This window comes from Mus pahari, chromosome 12 (assembly GCF_900095145.1).
Source record: "Mus pahari chromosome 12, PAHARI_EIJ_v1.1, whole genome shotgun sequence".
Lineage (NCBI taxonomy): Eukaryota > Metazoa > Chordata > Mammalia > Rodentia > Muridae > Mus > Mus pahari.
Window position 1 is genome coordinate 49,895,240 of NC_034601.1, and position 19,750 is coordinate 49,914,989.

General features: G+C 40.1%; 1 protein-coding gene across 2 annotated transcripts in view; it reads left to right on the forward strand.

Annotated features, from left to right (window-relative positions):
* Impg2 (interphotoreceptor matrix proteoglycan 2) overlaps window positions 1-19,401 on the forward strand; it is a 62,069-nt gene extending 42,668 nt beyond the window's left edge. The window contains exons 13-20 of one of the 2 annotated variants that reach the window (XM_021209811.1): window positions 3,164-3,494; window positions 4,625-5,898; window positions 6,757-6,976; window positions 10,779-10,989; window positions 12,758-12,946; window positions 13,905-14,112; window positions 14,659-14,738; window positions 16,406-19,401. In XM_021209811.1, the coding sequence (XP_021065470.1) occupies window positions 3,164-3,494; window positions 4,625-5,898; window positions 6,757-6,976; window positions 10,779-10,989; window positions 12,758-12,946; window positions 13,905-14,112; window positions 14,659-14,738; window positions 16,406-16,418 (2,526 nt within the window). In that variant the 3' untranslated portion in view covers window positions 16,419-19,401. The remainder of the gene's footprint in view (window positions 1-3,163; window positions 3,495-4,624; window positions 5,899-6,756; window positions 6,977-10,778; window positions 10,990-12,757; window positions 12,947-13,904; window positions 14,113-14,658; window positions 14,739-16,405) is intronic. The other variant, XM_021209812.1, reaches the window with a different exon arrangement.
* The last annotated feature ends 349 nt before the right edge of the window (window positions 19,402-19,750 follow it).

The following is a 19,750-nucleotide window of genomic DNA, read 5'->3' on the forward strand; positions in this document are numbered from 1 at the left end:
TAAAAGCTAGTATATAAATACTCGATTTTTATTTATATAAAAATGTACATTTCCTGCTGCTTTTTAGAATTAGGAATGTCTGATACCATGAAGTTCCTATTACCTTCTGTCAGGAAGTAGTCAGAGTGTTTGATGGCTGTCAGTTACGGATGGGAAACACTGACTAATGGGGATTATTATTCAGTTACATTGCAGTACTTCCATTTTCTCTCCATCTCTCCCTCCTTAAAAATAATTTATTTTTATGTTATATGCATCGGTGTTTTGCCTGCATGTGTGTTTGTATGAGAGTGTTGGATCCCATGGAACTAAAGTTAGAGACAGCTGTGTGCTGCCGTGTGGATGCTGGGAATTGAACTTGGGTTCTCTCTCTCTCTCTCTCTCTCTCTCTCTCTCTCTCTTTCATAATTCAGTATTTTTATTCACCAATAGGAGCAATAGTAGTAGCTATAAAATTATTATGTATCTTAGTTATAATAGCTGGTTTCTTATGACATTCAATACATTTGAGGCCTAATCTTAAACATTGTTTGCTATCTCATTTCTTTCTTTCTTTTTAATTAGATATTTTCTATATTTACATTTCAAGTGTTATCCCATTTCCTAGTTTCCCCATCTGAAAATCCCCTATCCCTTCCCTCCTCCCCATGCTCCCCACCCTTCCCATTCATGTTCCTGGCATTCCCCTATACTGGGGCCTTCACAGGACCAAGGGCCTCTCCTCCCATTGATGACCTACTAGGCCATCCTCTGCTAGAGTCACAAGTCCCACCATGTGCTTTCTTTGATTGGTGGTATAGTTCCAAGGAGCTCTGGGGGTACTGGTATGATGATCCTCCTATAGAGCTTCAGACCCCTTCAGCTCCCACACATGATATGTATTCACTGATAAGTAGATATTAGCCTAGAAGCTCAGAATCCTCTTTAGAAGGGGGAACAAAATACCCGTGGAAGGAGTTACAGAGACAAAGTTTGGAGCAGAGCTGGAAGCAATGACCATCCAGAGACTGCCCCACTTGGGGATCCATCCCATATACAACCACCAAACCCAGATAGTAGGCAGATGCCAACAGGAGCCTGCTGACAGGAGCCTGATATAGCTGTCTCCTGGGAGGCCTTTCCAGTGCCTGGCAAATACAGAAGTGGATGCTCACAGTCATCTATTGGACAAAGTACAAGGTCCCCAATGAAGGAGCTAGAGACATTACCCAGGGGACTTGGGTTCTCTTGAAGAGCAATCAAGGCTCTTAACTTCTGAGCCATCTCTTCACTCCCCACAAAATCTCTCTATGAGAAGTGACAACTGCAGGAAATCGATAACAATTTAAGGAGACTGGAGCCTGTATGTTTTTTTTTTATTAATACAGAATAGACATGCATATTTGTGGAGTACAATGTGAGTTTTTGCTAGCATATAACATGATCAAATAAGGGTGATCTATTACCAAATGTTTATCATGATTATATATGTTGATAATAGTCAACCTTAGTGATTGTGAAATAGACCATAGATTGTTAACTATAGTCACTCTGCTATGCTATAGAATACTAGATCTTTTCCTTCTAATTGTAATTTTGTACCACAAACCTCTCTCTTTTTATCCTTGCTCCCCTTACTGTTCCCACCTACTGCTACCACTCTTATATTCACCACATCTATAAAATCCAGCTTCTATTATTTTATATATATTTTATATATATATATATATATATATATATATATATATGAGAGAGAGATTTAAACACTGGAATGTTGATGAGTGACAATAAGATATAAAAGTGATTAATTTAAAATGCACAGCTATTTCTTGCTCACTTCCTTTCTGTAACACTTTACTTTATTAGAGAAGTGATATTTGTTAACCACATTTGACATTTTAGACTTCTTTTAAACTTCTTTTAGAGGTAAGAATGTTGAATTTGGAGGCTTCTGGCATCCTGGTTGTGAACACCACTGGTTTTTCACTATGCTTTTAGAACTAGACAGCTCTTCACATGGAAATTAGCACTGGTAAAATTGGCCAATACACCATTAAACATCGAATTAAAAAGAATTTATGACATGCATTTGTTACTAGAAACATGTATTGATACAAAAGTAGGGAAACCACCCATCTTAGCTCCAGTGGGAGAAACAACAGTGTCAAGAAAACCAGAGCCCTGGCATGGTGGTTGTGACTGTTTTGGCTGTTTTGCTTCTATGGATATCTTTTCTGTACCTGTAATATTCATGCCGTGATTGGATCACACGATTCTCTACGATCTTCTGAGGTTTAAAATTGGATGCTTTAATCACTGTTTAATTTCCTTAACATAGTACTTTTTAAAGTACGATTTAACAATAGAATGTCCAAGGGTTGAGTTTCTGTCTGTTTTCTATTTCTGAAACCAACTGTTGAAGTAGTAGTGTTACTATAGTAATTCAAAGTTGGGAGAAAGAGAAAAGTGTATTTTGAGGCATGTAACAACTTCATAGGTGTGGCTTCTTATTGAGACAACCACACAAAGTTGTGATATGATATTAAAGGCCCCTAATTAAAAATCTTTTGAAATGATGGATGAAACTGTTAATTATTCCTTCCTACTATGTGTAGTGTGTTTAGGTCTTTGCCAGAAAGTTGCACATGTAGATAACTTCTATTTACTTAAAGCCATTTAAACTAGAATGATAGAAGAAAACAAACATCCGAAGCCAAAGAACAAGTATTCTCTCTCACGGATTCACTTTGTTTAGAGTCTTCTAAATATGGTATCTCACCCACCCTTTTAACAGGTGAACTTTGAGTGACCATACAGGTTTTCAGTCGATTTTCAGACTAGTAACTAGCTGAAGTGGGGTCTGATTCCAGAACACTTGCTTCAAGAGAACTTGTGTTTTTCCCATCCAATTTGACATTTCATTTTTATTAATTTATTTATTTATTAATTTTTACAAAATTTTTGATTGGATACTTTATTTACATTTCAAATGTTATCCCCTTTCCAGCTCTCCCCTTCAGAAATGTCCTATCCCATCCTCCCTCCCCCTGCCTCTATGAGGGTGCTGCCCCACCCACCCACTCCCGTCCTCCTGCCCTGCCCTCCCCCTATACTGGGGCATCGAACACCCATTTCTGTCTCTCTTTTCTCTATGATATGATTTAGCCTTTTTCTCCCTCCCCAGGATAATACCCTTCAAGCTGAATGGCTCTCAGCAGATGAATTCACCACCACCACCACCACCACCACCACCACCACCACCACCATTTCACCATTTGGTTTCAGCTCTGGTTCTCCCTCAGCCACTGGCAGGGAACTCCAGTCAGAAAGTTCTTTAGGTGATGTAGTGTCTACATCCAAGTTAGCTTCTCCCATGAAGGTGGTCCTCAGTTCTCCCCCAGAGGTTTTAGGGGGTAGCAGCTTGACTCTTCATTCTGTTACCCCAGCAGTGCTTCAGAGTGACCTGCCTGTGGCTCCTGAGGGAAGGACTTCTGGATCTTCCATATTAGAAGATGGTGAGAATCTTGAATCACTTTTCATAATCCTTTGTTGGATCAGAGGACAGGGACTCTGAAGAGATTATAGTGAAGAGGAAAACATGATAGTGTTCATTAGGGAGAAAATAGCTTGGAAAACCTGAGTTTGAGAAGGAAAAAAAAAATCAAATTTAATCAGTCAGAATGGAAAAGAAAAATCACTGTATCTTAACAAATGGACTTGGGGAAGTGAAGTGATAATCAATTAAAAGATATTTTAAAGGTCATATTGAAGAATATAAAATTACTGTGACCACTACTAACAAATCACTTTGCCTGCTTTAATGTCATGAACTGTATCAAAGAAGATTATTTCAATAAATCTTAAGATTAATTATGGAGCAACTCTGAGGACTTAGGCTCTAGTAATATTGAGACGAGGAGAATAGGAGCTAGGAAACCCACAGAGAGATAGAGCAGTGGAAATGAAATAGTTAATCCTCTGGGTCAGTGGTTCCGAACTTGTGGGGTGTAATCCCTTTAGGGGTTGAACAACCATTTTACAGGGGTCACCTTAGACCACTGGAAAACACAGCCATTTGCATTATGATTCATAACAGTAATAAAATCACAGTTATGAAGTAGCAAGGAAAATAATTTTATTGTTGGGAGTTGCTACAACATGGGGAAATGTCTTAACGGGTTGCAGTATTAGGAAGGTTGAGAACTATGTTGTGGGATGAACTGTATGTGTGAAAGAGAAGGTGAATAAAGATAAAAATAGTGGGTCTAGAATTTTGAACATGGAGGAAACCTGAAGGATTATAGACAATAACCATAGAAGAGAGAGAGAAACACAACTTCCAGAAAAAACTTCTCCCTAGATTTCTAGTGTTCTAGTTCAATCTGTGTTCTTTAATATGGTTGATTCTTCATTTTCATTGGGAAAAAAAGTCAAGTGCTTGGGGGTTATTTCAGTCGTCAAGACTTCAACTCAGAGATGGGGATTATATTCAGAAATGCTTATTCCATACTATGAATTTATAATCATACTTTTCAGATGTTAAGGTCAGCCATTGTCCCTGGTAGCTGGAGAAAATAGATAGCTAGTTTTACTTGAGAACTAGGTTTTCATTTGTAGATTAACTAATGGGAAACTGTTATTTTAGGGTTAGCCAGCACTGACGAATTAGAAGATACTTCTATTGATGGATTGCCTTCAAGCCCATTAATTCAACCTGTGCCAAAAGAAACAGTACCACCTGTGGAAGACTCTGACACGACTCTCTTGACCACACCACATCTGACCTCTTCTGTTATAGAAGACCTTGCTAAAGACATAGCGACACCGTCTGGCTTGGAGTCCTTGGCGTCCAACGTCTCAGACCAGTTGGAAGGGAGCCCATGGTTTCCAGACACCTCTGTGGAAAAAGACTTCATTTTTGAAAGTGGCTTGGGTTCTGGGTCTGGGAGAGATGTAGATGTGATTGATTGGCCATGGAGTGAGACTTCATTAGAGAAGACCACTAAACCACTGTCAAAGTCATGGCCTGAAGAGCAGGATGCACTATTACCAACTGAGGGTAGAGAAAAATTACATATAGATGGCAGAGTAGATTCCACAGAACAAATTATTGAACCATCAGAACATGGATATGGAGATAGGCCCATACATTTTATAGAGGAAGAATCCCATGTTAGATCTACTATATCCATCTTTGTAGAGTCTGAAACTCCACCTACATCTCCAATCTTTTCAAAGCACACTTCAGATGTACCAGACATTGATTCTTACTCACTTACCAAATCACCCTTCTTACCGGCAACTATAGCAACCTCTGCTTCCACCGAGAAAACAGATGAGGTGCTCAAGGAAGGTATGGTACACACAGAATCGTCCAGTCACAAAGGACTTGACAGTGAGGTTCCAGTGGCAAGGCTAGATATGCAGCCTGTGTGGACCATGTTGCCAGAATCAGATATAGTCTGGACAAGAACTTCTTCCTTAGGGAAATTGTCCAGAGACACATTGGCAAGTACACCAGAGAGCACTGACAGACTCTGGTTGAAAGCTTCCAGGACACAGTCCACTGAATTGCCTCCGACCACCCACTCCATCCAGCTGGAGGAGGAAGTAATAATGGCAGTCCAGGATATTTCATTAGAACTAGATCAGGCAGGCACAGATTACTATCAGCCTGAGCTAACCCAAGAACAAAATGGCAAGGCTGACAGCTATGTGGAAATGTCTACCAGTGTTCACTACACAGAGATGCCTGTTGTGGCTCAGCCCACAAAAGGAGGTGCCTTGAGTCACACCCGGACGGCAGGAGCATTGGTGGTTTTCTTCAGCCTCCGCGTGACAAACATGCTGTTTTCAGAAGGCCTGTTTAACAAAAACTCTTTGGAATATAAAGCCCTGGAGCAAAGATTCTTAGAACTGGTGAGCACCGAATGACAAATGTGAACATTAGTGACTACATGTGACTCCCTCCCACCCTCAGCACACCGTGTCTGAGCTCCGGAGAAGGGGTTTTCTGTGGGCACGAATTTCCTGTCATCCCTAGGAAATTTGTAGCATCATGGCTGTGGGGTGATCGGAGAAGAGTAAGACAGGTGAATTCCAGAATTGGAGACAGAAACGTGACGTCAGGGTGATGTGACAGGTTAGATGCTGAAAACTCTGCCAGGAATTCTGAGAGTGAAAGGAAATCTGAAACTCATTGTGCGTCCCATCTTTTGAGGGAGCCCATCAGTGAAACTGAATAAAGAAGCTCTAAGCCTCCAAAAGGCTTTATGAGTTCCATAAGGGTTCTAAATACTGATATGACAATCTCCTAATATTCTTAATTTATGCAATCAAACCATTTATTTTCTAGTTGGTATATGAAATGAAGGTTCTCATTATGTCACTGGATACATTCATGCCATTGTACTTTGCTCCCATCAAGCACCACATCCAAGCCCCTGTTTATTATCACCCATCCACTAGTCCATTCCATCTTCCCAAATTTTATGCCTTATTTGTATATCTGTATATTATGGGGAAGAACCATCCATGATATGTATGTATATAACAATATCAGTGTTAAATCTAGTTATGCATATGAAAACAATTTGATGCTTTATTTCTTTTACCTGTTGTCCTCAGGGACAGAAGGTTTTTACATTTTGCTGAATACATGATAAGAAGGAAATGAGCATCTTTTTGTTTGCCTTTGTATGTTTTATTGTCTTTCTGGGATGTATTCAACAAAATGGTAAGCCTTGGCAGTAAATGTGACCTTTTTGTCACTTGCAGCTGGTTCCCTATCTCCAGTCAAATCTATCAGGGTTCCAGAACTTAGAAATCCTGAACTTCAGAAATGGCAGCATTGTGGTGAACAGCCGAGTGAAGTTTGCCGAGTCTGTCCCACCTAATGTCAACAGCGCCATGTATATGATTCTGGAAGACTTTTGTACCACTGCCTACCAAACCATGAACTTGGATATCGATAAGTACTCCCTGGACGTGGAATCAGGTAAGGACAGTGCATACCACTGAGTGTTTTTTTCATAGGGTCTAGGTAGTCCTCTGTATGTTTTCTTTTTCTTTGAGTCAAATAAATCAGACACTTGTAGGAAGAAAAAGTATTGTGTCATACAAAGTCCCACACTTTGAAAATTAGCGAACTAAATATTTCAGGGACATCTCAAAATGTCAAGTAGACAGTGGTACTACCATTGTTGTTCACCCCCCATTCCCTTTGAACACATTCTTTCCTGCTCTTTACTTATCCATGGGACCTGCAGTTGCTTTATTTTTATGTTGTTCTTTCTTCTTTCTTCTTTCAATAGATTTTTACACACACACACACACACACACACACACACACACACACACACACACACACTTTACATTCCTAAACTGATTCCCTTTAGTCTTATGCAAAGATCGCTCTGCATTCTGGTGTGTGTAACTGGTTGGTGAACGTGGGGCCTTCCACATGCCAGATAAACCAACACTGAGCTACATCCTTAGCCATCTGTTTGACTGTTGAGACAGGATCAATTGTCCAGGCTGTCTTTGAACTCCGTCTGCAGTACAAGCAGGTCTTAAGTTTCAATCCCCTGTCTCATCTTTTGAAGTGGTTGGGATCACAGACCTGAGCCTCATACCATCAGGACATGTTTCACTTTCAGTATTTTTCTACATGAGGAAGCTTCCTTTTAAGCACCAGCTGTATTATTTAATTGCTTGACAATCCCTGCTTGAGTGTATTTGATGTATTCTGTGTGTATTGCATTGAACATATTTAAGAGTGAACTCTTCTTTTGTGCATCTTCCCGCTCTCTATTTAACCTGTGCTTCTCCTTCTCAACCAATGGAATATTTATCTCTTCAGCTTCTTAGGACAGAAACCTAGAGAATCTGGAAAGCCACTCTTAATTCCATAGTTTCCATCATCCTAACTTTCATCTAGTCACCAAACTTATATTAATACTGAATTCTAAACGATCTCAAATCTAGGCTCTTATCTCTATTACCATGGTTACTGGTATATCCAAATGAACATCATGTCTCATATAGATTGCTTTTCCTCCACCTGCCTGTTCTCCAGACAGCAGCCCTTTTAAATGATTTTACTTTTAAATGATTTTACCTGGCTGCTGTCTGTACATCAATGGTGGCCTGGTTCAGTAGCCACAAGGCCCAAACCCCAACTTCTTTCCCAATATTACCCAGTGAAGCTAACCTTTTGGTTCACCATATTCCAGTCAAATTGTATGTTTTAGTTCCTCAGACACCCAAATCTTTCTGTGGCCTTAAAGCCTTTGGAAAGTCCTACCCTCTGACAAAATCTTTCCCCTTACCATTTAGCTCAGGCCTTGGTGCAGATGCTGCTTTTAGCAGTCCTCATACTCTCTGCTGGACCAGTCCTGTTTGTTTTTCTCTAACATTGTGCTTATTTCCTCTGTAGAGTTTATCTTGTGTTGTTAACTTGTATGAGCAGCGCTTAGTAACCATTTCCCAGTCGCACTTTCCATAAGATCTGAGAATATGTCTGTTGTAGTGAGCGCTTAGTCAGACCTTAGTACGGTGCTCAAAGTACCTGAGAAGGTATTTGGTAATATTGTACATGTACAAAAGGAACCACTGACTTTGTTTGGAAGAACTTGATGGTGAGAATGTGGCAGGGGCCTGAAATTTTATATTATCTTTTCCCTTCCATATACTAGGATCTGGTGGTTTTGAGTAAGAATCAGGTAGAATATCTATGGTCATACTTGTATCGTCCTTTTATTCTCAAACTAGTTTGAAAATGAGACCTATCATATTTTTAATCAGGGAGGAAAAGCAAACATTCTTTCCTTTGAAATCCTTGAAGGACCATTATTCATTGCACACGAGGAAAACAAGTTAGCCAGTCTCCCAATATCTAATTCTCCAGTCTCTGAGACTGCTTGCACATCCTTTGCCAGGCAGTGTGTGGAGGAAGCAACTAAGTCAAGAATTCTTGCCTTTACTCTATCATTTATCACTTGTGGGAGTTTAGACAAACCATTTGATTTCTAAGTCACTCATATATTATATGGGCATTCTACCACCCAGCCTGTATATTTAATAAAGTGGAGTCTTGGGACTAAACAAATATGCGGAAGCACATCACTAGCTCTACAAATGTGGGCAGTTATGGCTTACTGTTGTTGTCATGGCATGCCCCTTCCACTTTCAAAGTTCTGGGGCTCACACACGTTAGGCAGGCGCTCAGTCACTGAGCTATACATTTAGCTTCTAGTCAACTTCTTTCTAAAAAGGATTACAATAGATAAACACATTTGCCTCGTAGTGTCTAGTCTATGAGATTCTATTATCTTCTTCCCCACACCCCCATAGAGTAGACATGAAGTTTAAAATTTTTTCAGAGCAAGTGTCTCTACTACATGTCTATTTTAAATTATTACTGTTGCTTTATGTCAACATTGGCTATGGTAAACACAGCTTGTAGTTTACCTGACTTTATTCACAGTGTTTCCAAGAATCTTGCCCTCATTGTTAGATGCATGCTTCCTTTGAAAGCTTCAGGAAAGATGCTTTCTTACTTTTTCATATTTTTTATATTTGCTGAAAATCTCCTGCATCCCTTGGTTTGTTAGTCCAGCATTTGCCTCTGACTATACGTGGCCTTCTTTCCTAACTGTGCCTCTGAGTCCAGCCCTCCCTCCTTTAAGAAGGGTAGCAGTCATGAATGGCCCAGCCCAACCCAGTTATGATTTCTTTTTGACAACGATCAACTCTGTAAAGTCTCTATTTCCATGAAAGGTCACATTCTGAGGCTCAGAGTGGGTATAAATATTGAGGGGACCCAATTTAACTTAGTATGTTCTGTCATTCCTCAGACACAGTTGAGAGAGATCCAGGTCCCCTGAACCCCAAGAGCTTGGTCTTGTGTATATCATCTTTAAGCTCCAGAACAATGAAAATCATTTACTGATTTAAAAGACAGTTTCTCTGGAAATGAAGGGACTGCTAATTTTTGATCTTCTTTAGCTAAGCTTCATACTTTCTCATCTAGATGTCTATGATTATTCCCAACCATTAAGCTCTATTTTCAACATCTCTGCTACCATTTTCCAATTTTGCTGTCCACCCATGGCTATTCACCATGGAAGAACACATGTTGGGACCATGGTAAACCCAACTGTAGTTAATATCTCACATCACTTTTGATCGGTTCTTGTCCTAATTGTTATTATTTTTGTCTTTTTCTCTTCTCCTGCCAGTAAAACAGTAAGTTACAGAAGACAGAGTATTGTCCAGAATGGCCTGAGGAAGCACAGGGGTGGTTTTCTATCAGTAGTTAACACAAATCTAGATTGTTCCCAAGGATTCTCTGAGATATCCCCAGCTACGAGGATATCACCATTTTTCCCCCTAGGTTCTCAAACCATGTTAATAGCATGAGATGAGAACACAGCATTGTGTGTAGAGTAGAGGTAGCCTATAGCTGAATGGCTTGGTAGAAATGAAGAACTCTTAAAAATTGTGTTGAATTTGGATCTCTAGTTACCTGGTAATGACTTTAAGGTTTCTACATGTATAGGCTTGCCCAGGCCATAACTTTTTATAATTTGGCTCCAGGTTTTAGAGAAATCTAACACAAACAGACTAATTTACTGGGAGTCAAAACTTTTGGTGGTGCTAGTCAGGTCATGGTGCATCTTTATGATTCAGGATGGGGATTTTCCCATGGTGCTTTGCAGGAGGAGCTTTCTTCGTGTATCGCAGTTCCTGTGCTTTGACTGTCCTTGAGTCCTTCTCTGGTTTGCTTGATGCTTTAGGTGAGGATGCCAACCTTTGCAAGTTTCAGGCCTGTAATGAATTTTCTGAGTGTTTGGTGAACCCATGGAGTGGAGAAGCCAAGTGTAAATGCTACCCCGGATACCTGAGTGTGGATGAACGGCCTTGTCAGAGTCTCTGTGATCTACAGCCTGACTTCTGCTTGAACGATGGAAAGTGTGACATTATGCCTGGGCATGGAGCCATTTGTAGGTATGTTACAGTAGAGATTTTTGACATTGAAGGTGAAGGTTATAGATACTTTGAAGAAAATGGGTTGACAGTATAATTGTAAGGCAATCATAATCATGTTTAGCATGTTACAGTGAATGTGTCCTACTGAGAACACTTCGATTAGCTGGAGATCTCTGTGTGTTGCTTCCAGTGATGGTGAGGTCATCACCATTCATGTAAGATTTATGTAAGGTAAGCACTTCACATGTAAAAGTTCAAAGAAAGGGGGCTATGCTCTTCTTATTCTCTCTCTCTCTCTCTCTCTCTCTCTCTCTCTCTCTCTCCAGGGTTTCTCTGTGTAGCCCTGGCTATCTGGCTATCCTGGAACTTGCTCTGTAGACTAGGCTGTCCTCCCACTTACCAAGACCCACCTGCCTCTGTCTCTGCCTCCCGAGTGCTAGGATTAAAGGCGTGGGCCACTACTGCCTGACAGATTTTATTCTTTTAAGATTTATTTCATGTGTTTGAGTGTTTGCCCACATTTAAGTATACACACCTTGTGTGTGCCTGGTGCCCACAGAAGTCAGAAGGTGTTAGATTCCCTGGGACTGGCGTTAACAGATGGTTGACATGTGTGTTCTAGGAACCAAATCCTGGTTCTCCATAAGGAGCGCCAAGAGTTATGGTCCGTTCAAAAGCCATCTTTCTAGCCCCTTGACTTGACTCTTAGTGGCTCTGTGTTTCTTGTATCACATTGAGTAAGTATTGAAAATGAAAGTGACAGAAATACGAAGTTTTTCTAAGTGATGGCAAACAGATGTTCCTCTATAAGCCCTAGTTGTAAGATCAGAACCATTACAGTAACTGCAGATGCACAGGGCCAGTTAGACTGGCCACCACCCTTTCCTCACTACTGCAGCCAAAAGAACAAAACCAAACAACACCCCCCTCAAAATACTGACTTTTAGTCACATAAACATGGATACATGGCAGAAAGGGGAGGGAATGCTGGGAATGAGCAGGAGGAATGTAAATAATTCATATGTGAATGTAAGCATTGCCATCGATAGCCCAAACACAAACTAGCTGGAGGTGGTCCAACTGCTTTTATGTAATAAAGCTTTAATATATAAATATTTATATACATATAAATAAAAATACATTTAATATACAAAGGTTTAACTAGAATACTAATGGCAATTACAGTTTCTTGGTGTCCAGGGAAATTAACATTATTTTGCAAAGCAGTGGCTTGCTCCCTATTCTGGTGACTGAAGACTTTTTTATTTTACAAGTCTGAGGCCCCAGAACTTGGAGGATCTTGTAGGGTTGTGAGATGACATGCAAGGTGTCAAAAGCTGCATTCTAGAAGCTGTTAGTAACTGTGACTGGGTGACAGTTTCCTTCCTTCCTGGGCATGCATTTTTGTTACCTGTCATTGAAAAGGCTGAATGTAATACTTTTTAAAGCTTTTAACACTTTAACCAGCCTTTTAACAACAGTCATTCAAGATCTACTGGTCAATGTTGGGTGCTGGGCACAGGCTTTTGTTATATGCTCATTTAACTTGTATGTCAAAGCATTTTTTTCCTTTTCCTGCTATGCTGGGAATGGAACCCAGGGTTTTATGTGTACTAGGCAAGCACACTACTAATGGGCTACAGCCCTAGTACTCCCTTCAATACCTTAATGAAGATTTACATGACCTCAATTTATATATCTACCTTTCCCATTCCACTGAAGATTCGGTTTGTTACCATTTTGAGCAATGTGATTCAGACCATGAGTTTGGTGCCTATTTTTACAGATGCCGGGTTGGTTCAAACTGGTGGTATCGAGGCCAACACTGTGAGGAGTTTGTGTCTGAGCCCTTTGTCATAGGCATCACCATAGCCTCTGTGGTTAGCTTTCTCCTTGTTGCTTCTGCTGTCATCTTCTTCCTTGTGAAGATGCTTCAAGCTCAGAATGTCAGGAGAGAAAGACAGAGGCCCACCAGGTAAGTAAGAGCTTCCTAATGGAACCGAATGCCTGTTTGCACATCACTTACTCTATGCCAAATACTGGGCAAAGAGCTGGGTGAAAGCAAAGAGCTATGGACTTGAATGGCAGCATCTTCAAACTGATGCTACGTTTGAAGGAATCTAAGTAGTCTACGAATGAGGTGCTGAGAAGCTTGGATGAATATTAAACTAGGTATGGCAGGGGCAGGGAGTCTTGAAAGTTTAGTGATTGTCATATGGGAGTGACAAATGTCCACTTGTAGGGGACTGTGGGTCTCTTTGTAATCAGGGACTAAACATGATCTGGGTCAAGGAGTCCTATGTGATTATCTTGGCACAGTGTTAGAATCTCTCCCACTTCTGACCTGGCTTAGGAGAGACATCCCTTCTGGGGTCTTTCTGAGAGTACCAAGGCACATTTCTATCTTTCTTAAGATTTGCACCAACTGAGTTTTCAATAGACTGTAATCTTATCTAGGGCAGAGGCCAACAAATTCTTTGCATCATCAGCATTAAGAGAAGTCATGGCATAAAATCACTGTTCAGATAATGGGCCTGAGTTGAATTCAGTTGAGGCCCAGGGCGTTTGGTGCTCTAGTATTTGAATTTCTTTCACATTTTTCTATGTAGTTACACATGATTATTTCATAGGTGTTGCTCTGGAAATGATAGAGCTGTGTGTTTTCTTTTTTAATGAAACACTACCCACTGACAGACATAATTCCCAACCAGCATTTATGGAATGTCAGGTGCCTGGGGAACTATGATGAATGAAGCAGGGGGCAGTGATGACACCTGAGACTAATCTAGGCAGTTCTCATAGTTCCCCCTGACCCCAAATCGGTGTCTACTTCCTTTTCCCCAACAGAAATCCTGTCCCAGAAAAATAGCCTTTCACATAGTTGAGCATCCAGAGGAGAGCCTTAATCAATTATGCATTTTTTTTTTTTTCAGCTCCAGCAGGCAGCCTGACAGCCTGTCATCTGTTGAGAATGCTATGAAGTATAACCCTGCATATGAAAGCCACTTGGCTGGATGTGAACAGTATGAGAAACCCTATAGCCAACACCCCTTCTTTAGCTCTGCTAGTGAAGAGGTGATTGGTGGTCTGAGCAGAGAAGAAATCAGACAGATGTATGAAAGTAGCGACCTTTCCAAAGAGGTGGGAGACTTCCATTGTCATTGCTGCATTGCTCGTCTATGGAAACATGTGTGTGTGCATATGCAGGAGTTTCTAGAGAGATGATGGAAAATATTTAGGTTAGTTAGTACCTGGCGATATCTCCCAGAATATGCAGGGGGCATTAAAATTTGAGCTTCAAGCTGATCCTTATTCCCTACACAGGGGCTTCTTTTTCCGCAATTAGAAAATTCTCTGTTATTCTTTATTTTTTCCTTAGGAACATAGATGTTAGAATTAGAACAGTTTACATAGTATATATGCAGAAATAGTCTCTTTTCTTTTTGGTGGTGCTATGACTTGAACACAAGGCTTTGTGCGTGATAAGTGCCCTACCACTGAGCTACATTACCAGTACGGTATCTAGAATATGTATGTGATACCTAGAACAGTATATGTAGAGCCTTCTGTTTTGCTAAAGGGTGGTTTCTTTCTCACAGCTTTCTTGGGTAGCTTGTTGGCTCAGAACTCTTTATAATAATTACATTCACTTTAAAAGGCTGCTGAGGTTTTTCTTCTTCATTTAAGGAAATTCAAGAGAGAATGAGGATTTTGGAACTCTATGCTAACGATCCTGAGTTTGCAGCTTTTGTGAGAGAGCATCAAATGTAAGTATTGTAACAGCCCGCATTCTGAGCTTCAGTTGCCTGCCTGAGAGGTAATGCTGCCAGCCTAAGCAAGTGACTACTGCCCAGTGTCAGGGGTCTTGCTAATGACTAACCTTAATTACATTCTTCAGAGTTTATGCTTGTCCAGAGATTATCCCACTTATGTCTTCAAACGGCTTGATAAGACACTGCAATTTGATATTAGTATTTGGTCATTCTTGATCCCCATGAGTGGGTTCGAAGCCAGAGGAATTCCTATGCCCTTGTAAAAAATTAGGGTCAGGATAACAACCAAGGCCTTGAGCAGAACTCAATACACAGCTCCTTCACTCAGAGCCTCTCTCTGATAGAAAAAATTGCCACCAAAGAAATTGAGTAAGATGATTTTTAGATTTTATTTTCATGGTAGCAGTGCTTCTAAAACTCTCCCTGAGAAGGTGCTGACAACCTTGCTAAATGATGTCACACCAGTAGTTGTCTTTTTAAAAAGGTCATCCACTCATCTCTGCAGCTCCAGCCAAAACAAGGCTCATTGATCTGTTTTAGTAGTAGCCAATAGAAAGAATATGAATGTTGCATTATTGCCCAAGATCCTTTGTAAGCCTGTCAGAGATACTGGCCTGAGTGTGTTTCCTGGGTTAAAATTGTATTGGATCAAAGCTATAAAAATACATGCCTGTAGTGCCAGGACTTGGAAGGCTGAGACAAGATGTTTGAGGCCAGCCTGGGCTACATAATGTGACCCTATCAAGTCAATAAATAAAGAAAGAAAAGATTTCAGATTTGGATCAAGAACAGAATCATTCTAATTAAGGATTATAACTACATACTTTAACTTCTGATGGACTGCATAGCATTAATGTATATTTTGGAAAAAAAAATCTCTGAAACAAAGATTTAACTATGAATATTCTCTGAAACAAAGGCCAATGGATCCAGACCCTACAGTCTTCAGAGGGAGGCTCCACACAGGAGGAAGGTCTCATGAGGTCCCACCCACCTCTGAGGGATTGAGGGTTGCCATGGAGTGTGTCATTCACTTCAGTGATCTAAGCAGCTCATATTCCAGTAAAGAGCCTTCCACTCATGCTCTTACAGGCAACTGTAGCTCATCTCAGTGGTACACACAGAAGCCGAAAAAAGGATGAAGATGGCAGTAGGGAGTTGCTGGGAAGAAGGGGTTTGGTGGGGGTGGGAGGGGATAATAGAGAGTAGTGTGTGTGTGTGTGTGTGTGTGTGTGTGTGTGTGTGTGAGAGAGAGAGAGAGAGAGAGAGAGAGAGAGAGAGAGAGAGAGAGAGATTAAAACACATTACACAATGTATGAAATTGTCAAAGATTAAAAAAAAGAAAAGTCAGTATAGCTCACTGGGAGCAGCAGCCTTGCAAACGTTCAGGCACACGATCAAAACAGGGTTTGCAGTCTCCACTTAGGAGTTTCTAGCTACTAAAAAGCTCCACGATATGTTAATGGGTTTAATTTAGGATTCAGTAAAAAAACATGTGGCATTGTAGGGGATTAAAAAAATTTAACAGAGTATAAAAAAATCTATAAAGAAAACTTAATTGTGGGTGACTTTGGCATGCAGCTTGGCTGTGCGCTATGCTAGACATATATCTGAGTACATTATTGCTTTCTCAGCTAATTGCCCTTATTTTCTCATGGCAGGGAGGAGCTTTAACTTAAATGCCTGTTTCTTGACACCAATCAGAAGCTTGGAGGAGATGGAGAAGGCTTGTTACCTCTGCTGTTTAACTAATCCAGAGTTTGAACCCTGATGGAAGAAGAGTTTGCATTGAAGAATAAATAGGGAAGCATGGGGTGCACTTCTCATTCCAACCCTGCAGCTTAAGTTTTTGGAATGGAACAACAAAAAAAAAGTGACGAATTTTATTTCTACATCAAGAGATGTGTCAAAAGAAATTTAAGGTGTTGTGAACTCTGATTTCGTAACATATTCTAAAAGCAAACAAATAAAACTGAACCGAACCAAAAACTTAAAGCCAGACCTTGGAGTTGGGGCTGCAATGCCTGCGACTCTGACTTTTTGAGAGCATCTCTAAGAACTATGGCCCAGGCTTTCTAGTTAGAACATAAAGCGAGACTAATGAAGAGTAAAGCTTAGAATGCGACTGTTTTGTGACATACTTGTTAAATTCAAACAAGGTAGAGGAAGCTTTGAAGTAATTTTAATATATTTAAACTCAAATACTCCTCTAAATAAAAATTAGGCTTTTGGAAGAGATTGCTGAGTTAGGCAGTCTTTAGGTGCAGTAGATTGTGTTTATGTTTGATGCTTGCTTCTATGCTGTTTTTGAGCTTCTTGAGCCCATAGTTCAAGACCACAACACTCTTAAATTAGTTAACGTCAATATGTGCCACAGTTTGGTCATCAATTTGGCACCCTTAAGAGGAAGCAAAATGAGGAATTATTTTCATCAGCTTGGCTTGTGGGCCATTTTCTTGATTATTAATTGATGTAGAAAGGGCCAGCCTACTATGGGTGGTACTATTCCCTAGGCAGGGGGTTGGGGAGTTAAGTTGCATAAGAAAGGTAAAGCCAACTAGAAGAAGCCAGCCAATAAGCACTTTCCTTTGTGGTTTCTTCTTCAAACCCCTGTCTTGGCTCCCCTCTATGGTAGACTCTAACCTATAAGCCAAATAAACTCTTTCCTTCTGTCTTAGTTAGGGTTTCCATTGTTGTGAAGAGACACCATGACCAAGGCAACTCTTTTAAGGACAACATTTAATTGAAGCTGGCGTATAGGTTCAGAGGCTCAGTCCATTATCATCAAAGCTGGAAGCATGGCAGTATCCAGGCAGTCAAGGCACTGGAGGAGCTGAGAGTTCTTCATCTTCATCCAAAGGAAGCCAGGAGCAGACTAGCTTTCAGGCAGCTAGGATGACGGTCTTAAAACCCATGCCCACAGTGACACGCCTACTCTAACAAGGCCACACCTACTCCAATGAGGCCATACCTTCAAATAGGGCCACTCCCTGGGCCAAACATATTTAAACCACCATACCTTCTCAAAGGTGCTTTTGTTAATGACAACAAAGAAAGCAAATGATTATGATATCCTATTCTTTAAGCTTTCAGGAATAGTACCCATGTGTGAAGTCTACATGGTTTCTATTTGTCTTAGGCAAAAGTAATCACGGGGCTGTAAAGGGCTGAGTGTTAGGTAAATACCAGGACAGGCACTCTGCTTTTTAGATGGCTTGACAGGCAAATTTATTACTTAGATATGTTCCCTGACTGCTTCTGAGGTAGGACAGTGTAGTGGGCAATTCTAGGACCTTCTGTAGTTCTTGGTGTAGGAATTTGGAAAACAGCACATAAATACCTCACATAATGTCAGAGATACCATTTCTTGCTTCTTTGTCTAATGCTTGCTATCTAGGTGAAATCCCACCTACCATAACAGGACAAAGCAAGATATTTTTAAAATTGTCTAGGTTAGAAAAATCTATACTTTATAAATAGAAATTAAAAATGGAACTTTTTCTCTTTTTTACCTATGGTTATTTTGAATGGATAATTTGAGTGATAGGCTGTAAAGGCGAATTAATCACGATGATTAATCTAAAGATACGTAGGCAATAGATCATTGTTAATTCAAGTTATGTATGAGGACACCTTCATGTTTGCAACAAACCTCTTGAAGTTCATTAGTTATTTCAGACCAGGCATAAAATGGCTGCAGGATAAAATACCTGGTTCACTTATGTTTCTTAAATCACGGACTGTAAGTTTCATAGTTATGAGGTCAGCAAAAACTGGAGTTGGAAGAATAGACAACTTACTTAGAAGAAAACAGTGATTTAGGAGACTAACTTATATTTATTAAATTGGGAGGTTTTAGCCAAGAAAAATGTGGGTCAGTTTCCCCCCACCCTTTCAAATGTTTCCAAGTGGAGATAGGTGGGGCCAGCCTTCATTAGTAACCCAGCTGCGGTGAATCAGGATTCTCGATCATTCTATTCCCTAGTGTGCAATCAATGCAGAAAAATGATGTAAAGGTTACAGTCCTTAAACTGAGAGCATTGTGTACTGCAAAAATACCCTGCCCAGAGGTGGGGAGATGGGAGGGTATTATAACGTAGTTGGTGATGTAAAAAAAAAAAAAAATTACCTGGAAATTTCTTTGATTCATGCATTTTGTAATAATGTAGACTGTTCTAATAAGTCAATAAGAGACAAGTGAAGCCACTCTTCACTGGACACTAAGCCACAGACTAAAACACGTCTCTCAACTACATAGTTACTACTACAGCTCAGGCTAAAAGATTAGTAATCCTGATTTTCCTCTTGTATTTGATTAATTAAGGGCTTAATTGGGGGAAATCATGGTATAAGAGACTACAGGTATAAATATATGTCTGGAGTACTTGATGATTCCTAAGTAGTAATGTACATATCCTAATTATACTTAATATGGAGTATGGTTAATGGCATGCTATTCTTTTTTTTTATTTAATTTGTGGCAGTTTATTCAATGTGGGATCAAACAAATTCAACTTACTATACTACTCTCTTGAACATTTCTAGTCATAATATTAGTTGATTAGAAATACAAATTTAAGTCTTTATGTATGTATAAGGATTCTTCAATTCTCATGTGTACTGTGATGTATCTATTAGTAATAAACATATCTTTCAAGAACTTGCCTTTTGCTTGTCAGTTAGAAAAACAATCCTATCTCTTAGCAACGGTTGAATCACAAGCACCATTCCAAGATACCTGTTGTGTGAATGTGGTATGGAGATGAAAATGATCCTTTGATCTTAGCGGAGTGAGGATTTAGGAGAATCAGACGTGGGTGAAGATGGAGCCCAGTTGCTGTCTTGAGTTGTGTTGATAGTTAATGACACTGAGCGATGATTTGGCTTCTGTGGAACTTCATTAAACACTTTCAGTTTTCCCTCCTATCCTTAACACATCAACAGAATGAGGAGTGGTGAGTGGCTAAGGAAAGATTAGGTGGGCTGGCTAGATGCCAGTCATTCAA